The sequence below is a fragment of the Bison bison genome, unplaced genomic scaffold, assembly GCF_000754665.1.
Source record: "Bison bison bison isolate TAMUID 2011002044 unplaced genomic scaffold, Bison_UMD1.0 scf7180017864304, whole genome shotgun sequence".
Lineage (NCBI taxonomy): Eukaryota > Metazoa > Chordata > Mammalia > Artiodactyla > Bovidae > Bison > Bison bison.
In genome coordinates, this window is record NW_011494876.1 from 9,674,880 (window position 1) to 9,693,241 (window position 18,362).

An 18,362-nucleotide genomic window follows, 5' to 3' on the forward strand; every position below is an offset into this window, starting at 1 on the left:
AAAATAGTCCTTTTTTTTTTTTTTTTTGATGCAACTACAGTGAAACCTGCTATTCTTGGTCCATGTCAGGAGCCAATGAGTAGATGATACTGCCTCACAAGGGGCCAGACAGACAGGGCTTTCAGAGTCTACTTTGAGCATGACGATTCCAGCATATGGGGGTTTAATCCTTATTCTGTTACGGATATCTTTCATCATGTCACTTTACCAGCCCCTGCCCTTCAGCGTGAACCCAAATAAGAAAGGCAACAATAAATTTAAATGCGCAACTACCATGACGGTTGGTTATTGGCAATATTCTATGTGTAACTTTATTCCTTGCTGCAATTCTGCAAAATAAATTCCTCTCGAGAACCAGTACAGAGACAGTAGACATGGCATGCAGGTGTATTAGTCATGTGTACAAATGAATATAAATACAAAAGCAGTACTTTCAATAAATGAAAGCAGACCCAGAGTCACTACAGTAAATACAGATACAGAATATGGAATAACACCAAATGTTTCCATTCTTTTGTCTCTCTTCATTTTTTTTCCCAAACACCAGAGAAAGAAGCAGCATTTGAGAGTAGTCATAGCTGCCTAAGGAAGCACTGTGGCTTTTGAGTTTATTAATCTTCATGTGATATGCCAGCTGTTCAGTTCCTGAGTTAAATTAGGAAATGAATGTCGCTTTATGCCTATAGTACATCCTCTTCTGGTTTCCTGGATTCTTGCAGGAAATTCAGAAAATTGACTCAAATACTGATTAATTCCAGCTGCCCAGGTACACCTAGTAATGTCTGATTAGATGAGCCACAGCACTTAATGCTCAGTCTTTAAAAACAAGGAAAAAGTATGAGTTTCAATTCACATTAAAAATGTAATAAAATAGAAAAATAAGGTAGACATAGAACAATTGTTCAGATACTACCCATGTATTTTAAGCTTCTTGAGGGCAGGGACCCTGTCTCATTTCCTTGAATGCCACCACCTAGTCAGACACTGAACAGATGCTCATCAAACATTAATTGAATTAATTTGCAAGATGACTCATAGCTTCAGTATATTTTGTGAAATTTATTTTTTGTTTGTTTTTAGAAGCAACAAATAGTCATCTTTGAAAACCAACGAGGAGAGAAGCAAGGAGAAAGTTTGGGTACCAAAGTGTACCATTTATTATTTGTTTTGTGTTACTGAAACTCAGATTAATTTCACAGGACTTGTACTTAACATTAGGTTGACATCAAAGACCAAAAAAATTCTTTATATGAAGTAAAGAACCTATACTTTTAAAAATAATGTTTTTTTTTTTTTTAATTATCAAGTAGCACTACACTCAAATTTGGAAAACAGAGAAAAGAATAAATAAATGATCTTTGAAACTGTTAGTAGCTAAAGCATGTAGAGATTATACCTCTGCCCTTAGGATGTAGTCACCAGACATCAGCTCAAAGCTAGAAGATCTGTTGAACTGCATGGAAGTGCCAAAGCTATAATTGTGTAGAAGTTTTTAATCCAGTTTCTTTGGGAATAAGGCACGTGAAAAATAATTACTTAACAATCTTAGAATTCACTGCCACTTGAACAAGGTCTGGTAGCTTTTTGCTGAGTAAAGGCCTCTTTTGAAACCTTGCTTTTCAAAGACTGGTCTGTTTTCCATTTAATCAATGCAACCAAGAAGAGGCCTTACTCACATTTCTCATCTGTTGTTTTCTATTAATCCCTCCGCAAGAAAGATGGGACAGTTCGTCTTTTCACTACTAAGGGACAGAAGTCTCTGCTGAGGAAGTCATTCCTTTGCCTTGGATTGGTGTCTCTGAGTTTTTTTCTCAACTAATTTCTTGCTCCTTTTTTCTAGAATTTTCTAATTTTTAGATATATCATTCAAGTGCTAAAACACCACCACATTGGGATAAATGCCCACGGAACACGTCTCAGTGTTGTTCACTTGTTTTGTTTTGCTTCATTTTGTATTTAACCGCAATGCATCCACCATTGCTTTGAAATCACTCTTCCCCTGTCTTACTTGAGTGAGCTGTAGGAATGGGCGTGTGTGTATATAGACAGATCGTCTCCATTCTTACTCCTGGTGTCCTTTCTTTGCATTCCTAGTTCACTGCCCTTCATAAATGAGTTATGTTTTGTCACTAAATGATACCCAAACTATTTATTCACACCCCATTTAGATGTGTTGTTTGTAGGTTAAATACATGTAGAGAGACCTTGAAGCTGGGTTTCAAATCCACAAGGACCATCCCTTTTCTGGACTGTTACATTCTGCTTTCTTTTCTCTCCTTGGCCACATTTTTTGTGTGTATGCCTACATTTTCTACCGTGTTGAGCATGTGTTAAGAAATGCATGATACGGAGCCTAGTGGCTATAAGTCCTGCACATGGAAAGCAGTACTTCATGTTTCTTTCTCTCAGACAGAATTCCGCATCAAGATTAATTTTATATTTAATACAAATATAGATGTGTGTGCGTGTGTACAAATGAATATATATGTACATATTTGTATGTGTACATGTATATAGATGGCATATGGATAGATAGATACAGTATGTTAAAAGCATTTTTCCCCCTCTTCCCAAAGCAGCAGCTTAGATAATGGGATCTCAGATCCAAGTGTATCTTAGCGACTTTCTAAGGTTAAGTCTCTGGGCCTTGTTGATGTGAATGGTTTGCTTACTTTCCCCATACTTCCTTTTTGTTTTTACAGATAAACATCATTCAGGGAATTGTGGCAGAAATCAACACCAAGACTGGAGAATCTGAATGCCGCTATTATAAAGAGCGACTTCTTTACTTGGAGGAAGGCCAGAAAGACTCCCTAATTGACAACTCAAAGGTGCTGTGTTGTCATGGTGAACTGAAGAACAACCGGGGCGTTGTGAGTAGTTGCTCTCCTTCAGTAATTTCATCCTGAGCCTCCCTGACCCCTTCATCCATGTGATAGTGAGCCTCCGACTACAGTGCCTTCCCTAGGCAGAGTCGTGTTCTTTAGACAAAAACTTTCTCTAGTGTCTGTTATATCACAGGATCATATATTATTAAATTTATTATATATATATATATATATATTTTTTAATTTCATCACCAGTACATATTCAGAAAAATTTTGGAAACCGTCATAGAGTTGCCAGCTTTTTATGTTGTTTGGTCATGTTGTTTGTTTTTGACCCTCAAAAACAAACACAAAAACAATTACTATCTCCTCCCACTTTGCTATCAGCAAGTAATAGATAATTTTAACAGGATGTTAAAATACATGATCTCAGAAAAATAGCTAGTTCTTTAATTGAATTCATTTAGCTTTATGAGACATTCTTCTTACGAGTTGGTGCCTATCCACAAACTGACATTTTGAGACCAGTTTTTTATTTTTGTGTTTTGTTTTAAATAACAACCTACCCACCATCAGCTCTACATCTAGCTCTGACTTGTAAACACTCCATTTCCTGGCTTTTATTCTTCTGTACATATTGAAATTGTTCCTCCTCTCCTATCATAGCAACTTGCACAAATCTCCCCTGGAGGGCTTACTACAGTAGGTTGTGATTCTCCATTTATCTGTTAGTATTTCCCACTTTATCACGCTCTTTTAGTGTGGAGACTGTGCCTTGTCAGTCCCTTTCATCGGGACCTGACATATACTAAGGCACTGAGTAGTCTTAGGTGAATATCTGAGTCAATGAATGAATGAATGCTTACATAAAGGAAAAATGGACGTGAATTACAGAGAGATCAAAATTGAGTCAACTCACCAGGCTTTTTTTTTAATATGTAACAATAGAAAATAATGCTAATATGTAGTATTTCTATGATTTTTATACATTTATATATAACATGTTTTATATATCAATTGTACTATATATAACATATGTTCATATTTTAGCATTGAGAAAGCCATTGAGACAGTCTCCACTTCTCTTTTGTTTCATCTTTAGTATCTGGTCAACCCTTAGAATGAAAGCCAAAACTTGATGGAAAAGCTCCTAATAAAGCTTTGATGATTCAGAGGCTGCCTTTTTGACCTGGGCTATAAAGTGGCATTTATGAGCAGGCTCGGAAATGGTATTTGAAATCACTTAGGACATGTCACAGCATCCATTATCAGTGCTCCTGTAGATCTAACCAGCTGATGTTGCAACAAAGGCTGTGAGACCTGTCACAGGCCACTGCTTGAAGAGATGTTTCTGTTTGACTGGGAGTAACTGATTGCCAGGCAACTGCGTTCTGCTTTTTGCTAATTTTTGGAAAGCACTGGTAGACTACTTCCAACTCCTTGAACATTGTTCCTCAGAAGCCCTGTGACAAATAGAAAGGAGCATCGCTGTATGGAATGGGGGCCTGTCTTCCTTCTGTCTATCAGTCAAGGGCTGAGACTCTGGTTGGCTGTGCCTAGGTCATTAAAGATAAACCTTCCCTAGTTCATATTTCAGGCAGATTGATTTTTGAAAACAAAGATTTTAATTGGAGTGGGGCACTTATTTTTGTTTTTTTTGTTTGCTTGTTTGTTTTTTCCCCCGGAGAGGTGTAAAAGTCATTATGAATAAAGTCATGAGTCAGGGGAAAAAAGTCTCAATAGCTTGAGGGCAGGAAGGAGCTGCAACTAAGAAGAGGAACTCTCAGTGAACATTTATAAACAAGGGATTTTTTTTTTTAAAGTTGCCGGGATAATCAGTGTTCAAACCTCCTACCTTAGCTAGAAGAGCAATTGAAGTAGAAGCAGTGTAAAAATCTCTGATTATTTTTAGTATATGAAACAGTGACTAACACCTCCCGTTACCAATCCCCATTATCATTCCCTCTACTATTCCCCTCCACCACCAAAGAAAAAAGCTCTGTTATTTTGCGCTTTTCTCTGTTTTTCAGTCTTCAGACCTCCCCCTACCCAAATACACACCAGTACAGAACCACCATCCTTTGTTTCCACAAGCCAACATTTAGTTGAGCTTCAGTTTCTGCAGTTTTTGATGTATATGTATGTGTATCTGTCCATCCATCAGTCTGTGGCAGGATGGGGGTAGATGGCCCACAAGTATCTTTTCTTCCAAATGTAAAATTATCTGATAACACTGAAAGTGCTTCCCTGACCCCAAGTCAGGATCCTAATGTGAATTTCCAGCCCTATTCTTCTGGTCTCCTCCTTGAAACTCCTGGGCTGCCATTCCCAAATATTACTGCTGGAAAACCAGAACCTAGCTGCAGTCATGGATTGTCTCACTTCAGCTCCTAAGCATTTCCAAGCTGTGGGAAGATTCTGGCACTTGGAGTTGAATGGAGCCAATTTACCCCAGCTCCACTCAGGAAAATTGCTTTTGTAATGTGGTTTTGAGACAAGCCTTTATTTTCGAGATTCTTTTTTTGCCCACAACACACACATCAATCATCAGCCTTTTAAGCACAACCTCTTCGGAGAACTGAGGTTCTTATGAACTTTACCAAGAAGGACAACTGCTTTGATCGTCTCTCTTCATGGCTACAGCTGCATACTCTGGTTTCCTTGGGAATGGGCAGTGTTCCGAGCCGGGGTGCCTGGGTGAAGCTGATAATCAGCTCTGTGGTGGAATGAATGAGTGTTTTACGGGTTTGAGAAGCAAAAGATTAATATTAGGCTCAGATATACCAGTCTCATCCTTTATGGACTGTTACTCATTTTGATCTCTTAGAATTGTACTGGATATAGTAAACTAAAGCCAGGAAAGGACTGACTTTTTTTTTTCCTTCATTACACCCTTTGTTCTGTGGGGTTTCTCTCTCTTTCTTTTTTAATGTTCCTGTAATAAGAGTACTAGAGACCACATATGCCTGCATGTGTTGTAAATTGTGAACACCCCTGGAGCTGGCAGACCTGAATGCAGGTGTCTTTAGGCAGAAAGGCCTTCTTCACTGGGGCCCTAGGGAGGTGCTCTTACAGGATAGGCAATGGATGCATCTGGAAACGCCTCCAACCCCCAACTGGTGTTCTCCTGGAGGTAGATTTGAGCTGAAAAGTTCATAGGTCAGTTTGAAGCTGGTACCCAGGGATCTGTTATCCCCATAGGTCTACTTATCAACTCCTTGGATTATTGCTTAAAGGAATACTGTGTATTCTTTTCTTCCAGAAACTACATGTTTTCCTCTTCCAAGAAGTGCTTGTTATCACCCGAGCCGTTACCCACAATGAGCAGCTCTGCTACCAGCTGTACCGGCAGCCTATCCCCATGAAGGACCTCCTGCTGGAAGACTTGCAGGATGGGGAAGTGAGGCTGGGCGGCTCCCTGCGTGGGGCGTTCAGCAACAATGAGAGAAGTACGGATGGCTGTCCCTCTTGACCTGTGGAATGTCTTTGGTAGTGGTGGTTTGGAGGGAACGGCCGGCTGGTGAAAGAGACGAGCCATGGCCTTGGAGTCAAATTGCATCTCAGTTGTGTTTCATCACTTAGAGGTTGTGTAACCTTACTCAACCTCTAGGAGCCTTAGTTTCCCATCTGCAAAGTGGGGATGCATGCATACCTACTTCATAGGATTGTTCTAAGGATTAAGTGAGACACTGTGAGTTGACCTCTGTCCAGCATGACTGGTTCCCCCATGCTCCTTTTCTCTGACCGCTTCCACTGGCTAAAAGCCTTCTTAAGACCACACTGTCCCTGTGTGACTGCAGCTGCTTAACAGTGGGTGTTCACATAGCTGACTTGTGTCTAAAGAGGCACAACTATGGTCAGCTGGGCCGAGGGTTTATCTGTAATTACTTGAATGGGCTTCTCTGACTTGAGATTTAGTAAACAAAGGAATTAACCAAGAGAAGCTTAGATAGCAGTGTCTATCTAGGGTCTTCTATGTGTCAAACACTGTGCCAGGCACTGGTATACACTGGTCTACCACACAGGTCAATTTTGGGGGAGCCCTGTGGAATTTTCCTTGTGATGGAGGAAATAGATGAGAAATAACTAAATATTCTGGGTATGTTAAAAACAAAACTAAAACCCCTTAAGGGGATAGAGAATAGCAATAAGAGATCTGTTTAAGATGAAATGATCAGGGAAGTCTTCTTTGAGCAAGTAACATTTGAGCCTCTTGGGTTAATATTGGTGTCATATTGTCCAAGTAGTTAATATACGCTGCCTCTTAGCGCCACACCAGCCCCTCCGCCCTAGTGGTAGTACTGGTAGCAGTAGTAGTACTTACATTTCTCCAGTAGCCATGTAGGAGCATTTACATATGTTATTATGTTTATCCCTCATAATAGCCATCTAAGGTTGAATCTCTTTGTTTTCCCCATTTTACAAATAAACTGAAATGTAGAGGAGTCAAGGCATTTGTCCCACAGAAAAGAGTGGAGCTTGAATTTATCTGAAGCCAGTCTGTTGACCTCAAGGATCTTGCAGGGGGACTGGACTGACTGAGCTCAAACATGTCCATGCACCTCATGCATGTGACACTCGGGGCCCATGAAATGCCAGTTAATGTTATTAAATTAAATCAAATGTCTTCCATATTATGCACTATCATTTTTTAAATGCACGTAGCTCCAGGATTTCCCTGGCAGTCCAATGGTTAGGACTACATACTTTCAATTCCAAGGGTCTGGGTTCAACTCCTGGTTGGAGAACTAAGATCCCACAAGCCACAGGGCATGGCATGGCCAAAAATATATATAAATAAATAAATTTTTTATAGAAACAAATGCATATAGCTCCTGTTGGCAGTTATTAGAATGTCATTGCATTTTAAAATGAATCCAAACTTATAAGAGTTGTGTCTGTATCTTGGGACTTCCCTGATGGTCCAGTGGGTAAGGCTCCGAGTTCCCAGTGCGGGGGGCGCGGGTTTGATCCCTGGGAACCGAGATCCACATATGGTAGCTAAGCCCGCGCGTGCTGCAACTACTGAGCTGTGCACCCTAGAGCCCACACGTAACAACTAGAGAAGCCTGTGTAACACAGTGAAGACCCAGCACAGCCAAAAAAAACCGATAAAAAGAATTCTATCTTTACATGTCTTCTCAGTCATCGGACACTAAATACACAGGTACTATCCTGTGGAGGATCTTGGACTTGTTTGATGTTACAAAGAGCTTCTTAAACTTGAAAAAGCTTTAGCTTGGGGCAGTTGTAAAAATGACAGATTATCAGCCCCTCCTCCCCCACTCCAGACCTATTGAATCCAAATCCCTAAGGGGAGAACCCCGGGGTCTGTATTTTTACTATGCTGTTTGGAGATTTTGACATACGGCCAGGTTTGGTACCCAGTACCCTGGGGTCCCAGAGAGAGTTGTTCTGTACTGATTTGATAGCTTTGAAGGCCGCTGAGTGCCAGAGCTGTGTCAACACCTGTTGGTTGATGGAGGCTGCAGGGTGGAGCCGAGCCATGTCCTGAAATAGAAGGACATTTAGTTATCAGTTAGTGATCTCTCCATGAATGCCAGGGTTAGTGTCACCACATAGATTAGCTTTGGCCTGCGGAAATGCCTGTCCACTGACCTTTTTTGTGTGTTCTTCTTATTTCTAGTTAAAAACTTCTTCAGAGTGAGTTTCAAAAATGGATCCCAAAGTCAGACCCACTCATTACAAGCCAATGACACATTCAACAAGCAGCAGTGGCTCAACTGTATTCGCCAAGCCAAAGAAACAGTTCTGTGTGCCACGGGGCAGGCTGCGGCCCTTGACTCTGAGGGACCATTCCTAGATCCCGCCACCAGGAGCAGGGAGCCACAGGGAGAAACAAAACTTGAGCAGATGGACCAGTCAGACAGTGAGTCGGATTGTAGCATGGACACAAGTGAGGTCAGCCTCGACTGTGAGCGCATGGAACAGACAGACTCTTCCTGTGGGAACAGCAGGCATGTTGAAAGCAACGTCTGACAGAAGCGTGTGCTTCCTGGAAGTCGCCCTGTGTCTTACCTGTACAGTATTCGCATTCCACATGTGGAACGGTTTGGAGAAGCACTTTTTAATACTTTTGTGACCGTGTTGACCCAGTCTCTTCTGTCTGTACTTTTTTGTCTCTAGTACTGTAACTGCCAATTTGTGTCAGCTGGAATCTGTGGCGACTGTTACCCTGTATTGTTTTTCCCAAGTGTCTGGATGGGTGGATATGTACTTGAACAAGTTATCAATATTTTCACTGGTCCTGCTGGATTTTAAAAAATAGAGAGAAAACAACCTCTAAACTGCTGTTTCGTATAGATTACTTTTAAAGGATCCTTCCGCATTTCTCTAGTACTTTTCTAGCTCTTTGACAGAGTAGCCGAAGGCATGAATTTTCTTCAAGGGCCTTGCAAACAGGGCATGAGGTAGTTACCTGTGTAACCGTGATGGTGTTTGAAGGAAACCGGGAAAGATCATTGTTTCAAGTTATCGGTCAAGATATTGGTCCGATATCATCCAACCAAAAAGCAGGAAAACATCCCTGGGGATTCTGAAGGTTTACTTTCGCAAAGGAAGAAGCACTGTCTTGACCTTGCAATTTCATCCAGTACAAATCTGATGCAATAATTTACTAGGACATGAAATAGAGTCTGACCTTAAAAGGATCAGCACAAAAGCAGCTGTCAGCTCTGAATCTTGAACTGAAGTGTATATTGTGTCAGGAGGTCTCTGCGATAGATGCTGGCTGGCCTTAGGTAGGCATTTCTAGCCTAAAACATCAGAACAGAACTCACTGGGCCTGGGAAAACCTGGCAGGAATAGCAGAAAGGCCCTCTTCACTTTGTTTCGTCTGCCTCAGTACACTCATATTTTAGAGCATGAATGAAGAGATGACGGAGCGGCTGTGGCTGCGTCAGTGACTCTGTTTACAGAAACATGTGAGAAGAAGAATTTGGAAGAAGTCCTCCATCGTGACCTTGTGTCGGAAGCATTAAAAAAGAAAAGCAAAGTCCAGTGTCCTTCTGGGAAAGATCAGAGCTTGGGGTTTTCCTGCTCCACTTTCGGGTCATCATTTGCCATCAATGGCTCTGTGCTGGGATCAGAATCATAATTACGTTCTCCAGAGGCTGACTCAATTAACTCCGTCATCAATCAGCATCAGTTGGCCAAACTAGTAACCTCTTTGTCCAGCCTTGATTTACAATGTAGGGTGAGCCGCAGACCTTTGGAAAAAAGTTAACTGAATACACAGAAAAGCTCTGAGCGAGTGTAAATGTTAAAGATGACTTGTGCAAAATTGTACCCACACCAGCACTAGTAGTAATGATTCTAAATTATTGCCAAAAAAGTTTTTTTTTAATCTGTGTCTTTCAAGTTTACACAAAGGAGAGCAGTAAATACTATGTTGTCATTTTATTTACATCTATCATGTTCATTCAGAAAGCTGTGTGATGAGATTTATCAATGTAAAAACAAGGTATAGTACTTATTTTTCAAAAATAAAAGAAGTTGTCAATTTTACCCTGTAAAACATATTTCTGTATTTATAGATTTTAAACTTGGTGAATTTTTTTTCTATTACAAGTTTATTTAAAACTGCTTTGTTTCTTAAGTTGTTATTGATTTACCAACTGACTGACTGAATCTGCTGCAGACAGAAGCAGAGAAAAGCCAAGAATAGTTGTTTGATGGTGAAGAAAAGAATGAATCATTCTCTGAAGGAGCCATCGGCCACTTTGGCCAGCATGTTGAGAAAAGAGATCTGTCAAGGACTGGCCTATGAGAAGAAAGTCAATGAATGTTTTCATGAAATGAATGTTTTTGTATAATGGCCTTAAACTTTTCTGGAAGCATTTCAAATAAATTACATTAAAAATGTCATTTTCTTGGTGTATAGTGTTTGCCCTACAAATACCAAACTTCAGTTGTCTTCCTTGGAGCTTCTTTCCAAAATTGTTGCTGCTGCTGCTAAGTTACTTCAGTTGTGTCCGACTCTGTGCGACCCCAGAGACAGCAGCCCACCAGGCTCCCCCGTCCCTGGGGTTCTGCAAAATTTCTGCTTGTACCCAAATACACATTACGATAGGGTGCAGGATGAAATAAATGCTTTGATTCGATCTACTAAAGCTCTTGTAGAACTCATATTTCTAACATCTGTTTTTTCAAGGATTCTCTACTCTTCTTTATTTTAATTTAATACTGGAGTATAGTTGACTAGCCACATTGTGTTAGTTTCTAGTGTATAACAAAGTGATTCCATTATACATGTATACCTGTATCTATTCTCTTTCAGATTTTTTTCCCATTTAGATTACTACAGAATATGGAGCAGAGTTCCTGTGCTGTTCAGTAAGTGCTCATTGGTCATCTGTTTCATGTACAGTAGTGTGTACCTGTCATCCCCAAACTCCAAATACATCTTCCACTGCCCTTCCTCACCCCCGTAACCATAAATTCATCCTCTACATCTGTGAGTCTGTTTCTGTTTTGTGAATAACTTCATTTGTATCTTTTGTTTTTTAGATTCCTCTTAGAAGTGATATCATGATATTTGTCTTTCTCTGACTGACTTAGTGTGATAATCTCCAGGCCCATCCACGTTGCTGCAAATGGCACTGTTTCATTCTTTTTAATGACTAATATTCTGTTGTATATATGTAGCGCTTATGCTTCATCCATTCATCTGTCAATGGACATTTAGGTTGCTCCATGTCTTGGCTATTGTAAACAGCACTACAGTGAACATAGGGGTGCATGTATTCTTTCCAGTCACGTTTTTCTCTGGATATATGGGATTGCTGGATCATATGGTAGCTCTATTTTTAGTTTCTTAAGAAACCTCTATACCACTCTTCATAGTGGCTGTACCAATTTACATTCCCACCAGCTGTGTAGGAGGGTTCCCTTTTCTCCATACCATCTCTGGCATTTATTGTTTGTAGACTTTGTGATGATAGCCTTTCTGACTGGTGTGAGGCGATGTCTCATAGTTTTGATTTGCATTTCTCTAATAATAAGTGGCATTGAACATCTTTTCATACGTTTCCTGGCCATCTGTATGTCTTCTTTGGTGAAATGTCAGTTTAGGTCTTCTGCCCATTTTGGCGGGGGGAGGATTTTATATATATATATATATTAAGCTGCATGAGCTTTTTGTAAATTTTAGGAATTAATCCCTTGGCAGTTACATTGTTTGCAAATATTTTCTCCCATTCTGTAGGTTGTCTTTTCATTTTGTTTATGGTTTCCTTTACTTTGCAAAAGCTTTTTAGTTTAATTAGATCCAATTTGTTTATTTTTAGTTTTGTTTCCGTCACTCTGACAGATCCAAAAAGATACTGCTGCAGTTTATGGCAGAGTATTCTACCTATGTTTTCCTCTTAAGAGTGTTAGAGTCCAGTCTTACATTTAAGTCTTTAATCCATTTTGAGTTTACTTTTGTGTATGATGTTAAAGAATGTTCTAATTTCATTTTTTAACATGTGGCTATCCAGTTTTCCCAACACTGTTTCTTGAAGACACTGCATTGTAGATTTATCGACCATAAGTGCATGGGTTTATTTCTGGGCTTTCTGTCCTGATGATCTGTATTTTTGTTTTTGTGCCAGTACCAAACTGTTTTGTTCACTGTAGCTTAATAGCGTAGCTTGAAGTCAGGGAGTCCGATTACTCCAGATCCATTTTTCTTTCTCAGGACTGCTTTGGCTCTACTCACTTATTCACTTATTCATTTTTAACAACTATATCTTGAATCTGTACTGTGTGTCAGAGGATGTCATGATTGTTATGGAAAAGAAATGTAATATCACTGTTAGTATAGGTTCCTATTGATGAACTTGACGCCAAATAATAGCAGGGAAATTTCACTTTGAAATTCTTCCTGGAATTTTAGTCTACTTTAAAAAAGAATTAAAATGGTTAGGTTAAGGTTCAGCAGTTTTAAGTACTTGACAGCCAATTCTCAGTAGCATATTGGCCCAGTAAGGCTGGTATTTAATCTTATCTTTATAATAAGCAATCACCATTTTTGTCAACATGCTATTAATTCCCAGATTACTCAAGATACTCACATAAATAAAAGTAAGCCCAAATTTTTTCCCAAGTGAAAACTCACTCCTTGCTCTCTTTTTCTTACTCTTCTCTCCTTTTCATCTTCCTCATCCTTCTCCAGTACTACTTTGGATGTTCCCTCCACTTTTGATTCCCTTGATTGTACTGACTTTATTACTAGAGAGTATGTCTCTCCTAGTCTATTAGAAGATATTTGTACTGACATTTTGTGGGTTAGTACAAATGACTGAGGGCTAAATGGTTTTCTTCAGTCTGTTTTCAAGATGTTGTTGGTCACACAGCTAAATATAATTGTCTCAGAGTAAATGAAAGTCATAAGCAAAGAGAAGAGCCAGACCTAGCAATTTTGTGCAAAATTAGAGTGTGGTTTCAGCTTCTGGTTAGTGGTCACCACCACCAGCTTGTTTCATTTCCATTCCTAGCACCATCTGCAGCAGCTGAGCATGCAGAACTCTTCTTAACTACAATCCTGTTTTAACAAAGTCTCTGTGGTTCCAGAAAACTGCAGCCCACCATGTTGGTACACAGGCTGTTGAAGTTCCCATTTACATTAGGTCCACATCCACCTTTAACTAATTCTCCAGAAGCCTGAGGATCCCTTGGAGATTTAATAAAGAGAGCGGCTCACCACACAATTTGACTTCGGTGTGTTGTCTCACCTGGATCCCCTTGGCTTTGTGGAAAAAGTCATTGATTATCACCTGTCACTGATGCGGTTGACTGATTTAATTCACGCTATCTCATTTATTGACAGAATTCTAGAATTACAGTATTGGGAACTTGAAGAGGATATCTCAAGCCCCAACTCACCAGAAAGAATCTGAAGACCACGAAGGTTTGAAACCTTGCCCATGTGAACACACAATGAGAAAAGTCAACTGTATTGAATGTACCTAGAGGGTACTCATGCAAACAAGTTTGCAAAACAGTAGTCAGTGCTGGCTGCATCTTATTTCCTTCTTCCAGATTGGTTTGCACATCAGTCAGCTACATAGATCTGCCCACAGGAAGCAGCAGTTCATCAGTTGACCTGGAGGTTAGTGAGGAATTAGAAATGGCACTCTATCTTTGAGAACTGATCATCTAGTTCATAAAACTGGACCTGCTTTCTAGATAACTTGCCCAAATCCCCATACATGTTCACACACAAACACACCTAAATGTCAGTGAACTGTCTCACCTGTGATGTTTTGAAAAATATCATCCTCAATATTCTGTTCAGCCGATGTCTAATGAAATGGAGATACCATAAGCCCTGAGGCCATTTGAAAAGTGAGACGTTGTTTGTGAGGTCACTTTGAAAACTAGTAAGAGCTAGTAGTTTTCATCATTGTTATTTAATAATCACTTTTAATTTTGCACATGGTGTTTTGAAAATTCTCAAAAGTGTGGCCTTGGCTGGGATCTTTTTCATTCATCTCTGCATATTTGGGGGGTAGGGTAGAGAGGTCTTCTCAATCCACAGAATCTGGAATGTTTTCTTGCATTTTTTTTTTTCATCAGTGTAGTCCTTTCCACAATTTTCTGTTTTCTCTTTCAGGAATTTTCCAGTAAGAGAGATGTTGAACCTCTGGATTTGGTCTTTTCACTCCTGGACTGGTTTTTATATATTCTTATCTTTTTTATTCCTACTTTTATTTCCTAATAGTTTGTTCTTTCTCATGGGAATTTCTTCACCTTTATTTTCTAATGCTTCTGTTAATTTGGGGAGAAGTTTTTTTTTTTTTTTTAATCATTGTTCCTATTCTTAGAGCATCCCTGTTCTTATGTAGTGAAGGCCTTATCTTTGCTAAACTCTCAGGCTATCATAGTTTTGTTGTATTTTTCTTCTTGCACTGTTCATTTATGTGGGGATAATAGTAGCTTATGGGATTGTTTTTTGCTGATGTTTCCAAGCTGACTACGCTAATCCGTCATTTTATGTGCCTGTGGTGTACATGTACTTCATCAGTGAACTCTCACTTGTCGCCTCTGGTTTTATTTGACCAAAAGGGAAGTCCTTGCATAATACCAGAGAGAGGGAAATGAGTGAGGTCGGAGTATTTATTCTCCCGTTTCTTGGACTGGCTACCTCTCTCACATGAAGTCACAGGTCCTCTCGAGGACTTCTCCCTGAGTCCCAGTAACCCCTCCATCCTAGAAGAAGAACCTCTCCACTGTCAGTAGCCCCAGGATATTGGCTTGTCTCCACATCCTGCCCACAATTTGTATAGAGTCCGTTTTTACACCACGTTTGAATAAGCCTAATTTGAATATGCTGCTGAGCCTGCTGGGCCTCTGACGGGTACTGGGACCTGACATGATAAACAACATAGCCACGTGCTTTCTGCGTCTTTGTCTCAGCGATCATCCCCACTTGCATTCTATTTTCATATGTTGTGGTTCAAGGATACAGCGGTCTTCTGGAGTTACCAAAGGCGGATTTCATGTTTCTGTTTCTTGTTGTGATGGCTAATTTTCTGAGAAAAGACGTGAAAATATCTTTCAAAGGAAAGACAAAATAAACTTATCTCAAGCATTTAAAAAAAAAAAAAAACAACTCAAAGAGTTCATTATCAGCAGGCCTATACTGCAAAACTGTTAAAGGGTTTATTTTGATAGAATATGCACCAGATGGAGGCGTGGGTCCACACAACAGACTGACAAGCCCTTAAAATGCAACATGTAGAAAAATAGGAAAGAGTTTCCGTATTATTTAAATGTCTTTGATAAGTTCTAGCCATGATGGAGTAACAAGGAATAGGTTTACCCTCCACCTAAAGCAACCAAAAAAAAAAGAAAGACAACACATGTGAAACTCTGGTTTTAGAGACAGTGGGCACCAGGCAATGAAGGACAGTGACCCTGAGAGAAGAGAATGAATGAGTGTGAGCCCTGCGTTTGCTCCAACTTACAGCCTTGAGAGGGTTGTCAGGAAGCAGGGCAGGGAGGGAGGCCCGTCTAGTCCAGTGAAGTCCCTGAGTGGAAGAGATGTGACTGAGAGGTCAGGGAGACCAAGGCAGCTCTTAGACAACAGAGGAGAGCACTACATGGGGAGAAAACCTTGGAGACCTGTGAAGAGGGCCTGCTGCCCCCTCCACCCCCACCCCACCTGCCCCAGGTACTCAGCTGAATGCTTATAAGTGCACAAGCGTGAGAAACTAGCCAAGGGCGCGAGAATTATCCAAAAGGATTAGCAGGAAATCACTCAATGCTGGGAATAGTGCCTGTCCCCACCCCTCCCCACACCAAAAGAATATCATAGTTGGATAGCGTATTCAGGAGGGCCTGAAAAGTTGTGGAGAATAATTAGCCCTAGTGTGAACACTTGTTTGCTTCTACCTAACAAGTCCTATAGATCAAAAAGGATGTCAGACTATTTTCAAGTAGCTCAACTGCATTCCAGAACAAAGCACAGGAATATTTACAAGGAAAAAAATATATATCCAACACCTAATAGGGTAAAGTTCACAGTGCTATTAGAGATAAATCTGAGAAAAGAAGTGCAAAACATGTACACTGAAAATGGTAAAATGTTGGAAAATTTAACACCAAACTAGATGGGGAAATGTACTGTGTTCATAAACTGGAAGCCTCAGGACTATCAAGGTGTCAACTTTGGCCAAAATTAATCCACAGATTTAACACAATCTCTATCTAGGTAGACTATTTTATAGAAGCTCAATCTAGGTAGACTATTTTATAGAAGAGCTTCCCTGATGGCTCAGTGGTAAAGAATCCACCTGCAATGCAGGAGACACAGGAGATGCAGATTTAATCTGTGGATTGGGAAAATCCCCTGGAGGAGGCAATGGCAACCCACTCCAGTATTCTTGGCTGGGAAATCCCATGGAGGGAGGAGCCTGACTGGCGGCAATCCAAAATGTTGCAAAGAAAAGAGAAAAAAAAAATGTTGCAAAGAGTTGGACACCACTGAGCAGAGAGATTGGGGGCAGGAGGAAAAGGGGATGACAGAGGATGAGATGGCTGGATGGCATCACTGACTCGATGGACGTGAGTTTGAGTGAACTCTGGGAGATGGTGATGGACAGGGAGGCCTGGTGTGCTGCAATTCATGGGGTCACAAAGAGTCGGACACGACTGAGCAACTGAACTGAACTGAACAGAGAGCACAAGCTGGTTCTAAAATTCGTGTGGAAACCTGAGACAGCTGGAATAGCTAAAACAACTCTGAAAAGGGTGAACAAAATTGAAAACCTTACCTAAAACTCACTATGACTCTGCAATAACCAAAACAGTGTATTATTGGCATGGTAGACAGTCAACAGTCCCAACAGAGCGCAGAAATACGAGACATATGGTCTGTTGATTTGTTTTTTTTTTTTTTGGTCAGTTGATTTTCAACAAAGTTACAAAGGCACTTTAGTGGCAAAGGATAATGTTTTCAACAAATATGCTAAAACAAATGGATATCTGTTTTCAGCAAAAACAAATTAAGACCCTTATGTCCATCTTATAAAAATGCAAATAAATTGGAGACAAAAATATAAAACCTAAAGCTGTAAGACTGCTAGAGGAAATCAGGAGAAAACTTTGATACCTTGGGTAAGGCAAATAATTCCACAAATAATTCTGAGATATGACCCTAAAATTGTAATTCATAAAAGAAAACAATGGATAAATTAGGCCTCAATAAAATGAAAAACTTCTGCTCATTCAAAGACTAAAAAGTCACATACTGGGAGAATCATTTCTGCAAATCATATCTCTGATAGATAAGTCAAAGTATATATTAAAAAATCTGAAAATTCAATAATAGGAAAACAAACAGCCCAATTTAAAAATGGATAAACAGGGCTTCCCTGGTGGCTCAGAGGGTAAAGAATCTGCCTGTAATGCGGGAGACCCAGGTTTGATCCCTGGGTTGAGAAGATCTCCTAGAGAAGGAAATGGCTACCCCCTCCAATATTCTTGCCTGGAGAATTCCATGGACAGAGAAGACTGGTGGGCTATAGTCCATGGGGTTGCAAAGTGTTGTGGACATGACTGAGCAACAAACACTTTCACTTTCAAGGTACGTGATATTTAATTTTTTTTAATGGACAAAAATTTAGAAATATTCAAACATCACTAGTTGTAAAATAAATGGGAGCTATATCACAGTGGGATACCATTATTTACCTATTATTTGTCTAAAACTTAAAAGATTAACCGTAGCCAACAGTTATGAAAAGATGAAAAAATGCTCAAAATCACTATACCACCTTATTGTTCAGTCACTCAGTCATGTCTGACTCTTTGTGACACCATGGACTGTAGCGCTCTAGTCTTCCCTGTCCTTAACCATCTCCTGGAGCTTGCTCAAACTCATGTCCATTGAGTCCGTGATGCCATTCAACCATCTCATTCTCTGTTGACCCCTTCTCCTGCCTTCAGTCTTTCCCAGAGTCAGGGTCTTTTCCAATGAGTCAGCTCTTCGAATCAGGTGGCCAACGTGTTGGAGCTTCAGCATCAGTC

General features: G+C 40.1%; 1 protein-coding gene across 5 annotated transcripts in view; it reads left to right on the forward strand.

Annotated features, from left to right (window-relative positions):
- ARHGEF3 (Rho guanine nucleotide exchange factor (GEF) 3) overlaps positions 1 to 10,715 on the forward strand; it is a 312,995-nt gene extending 302,280 nt beyond the window's left edge. For all 5 annotated transcript variants that reach the window (XM_010851657.1, XM_010851660.1, XM_010851658.1 and 2 more), the window contains 3 exons: positions 2,703 to 2,873; positions 6,091 to 6,277; positions 8,476 to 10,715. In XM_010851657.1, the coding sequence (XP_010849959.1) occupies positions 2,703 to 2,873; positions 6,091 to 6,277; positions 8,476 to 8,828 (711 nt within the window). In that variant the 3' untranslated portion in view covers positions 8,829 to 10,715. The remainder of the gene's footprint in view (positions 1 to 2,702; positions 2,874 to 6,090; positions 6,278 to 8,475) is intronic.
- Positions 10,716 to 18,362: the final 7,647 nt, after the last annotated feature.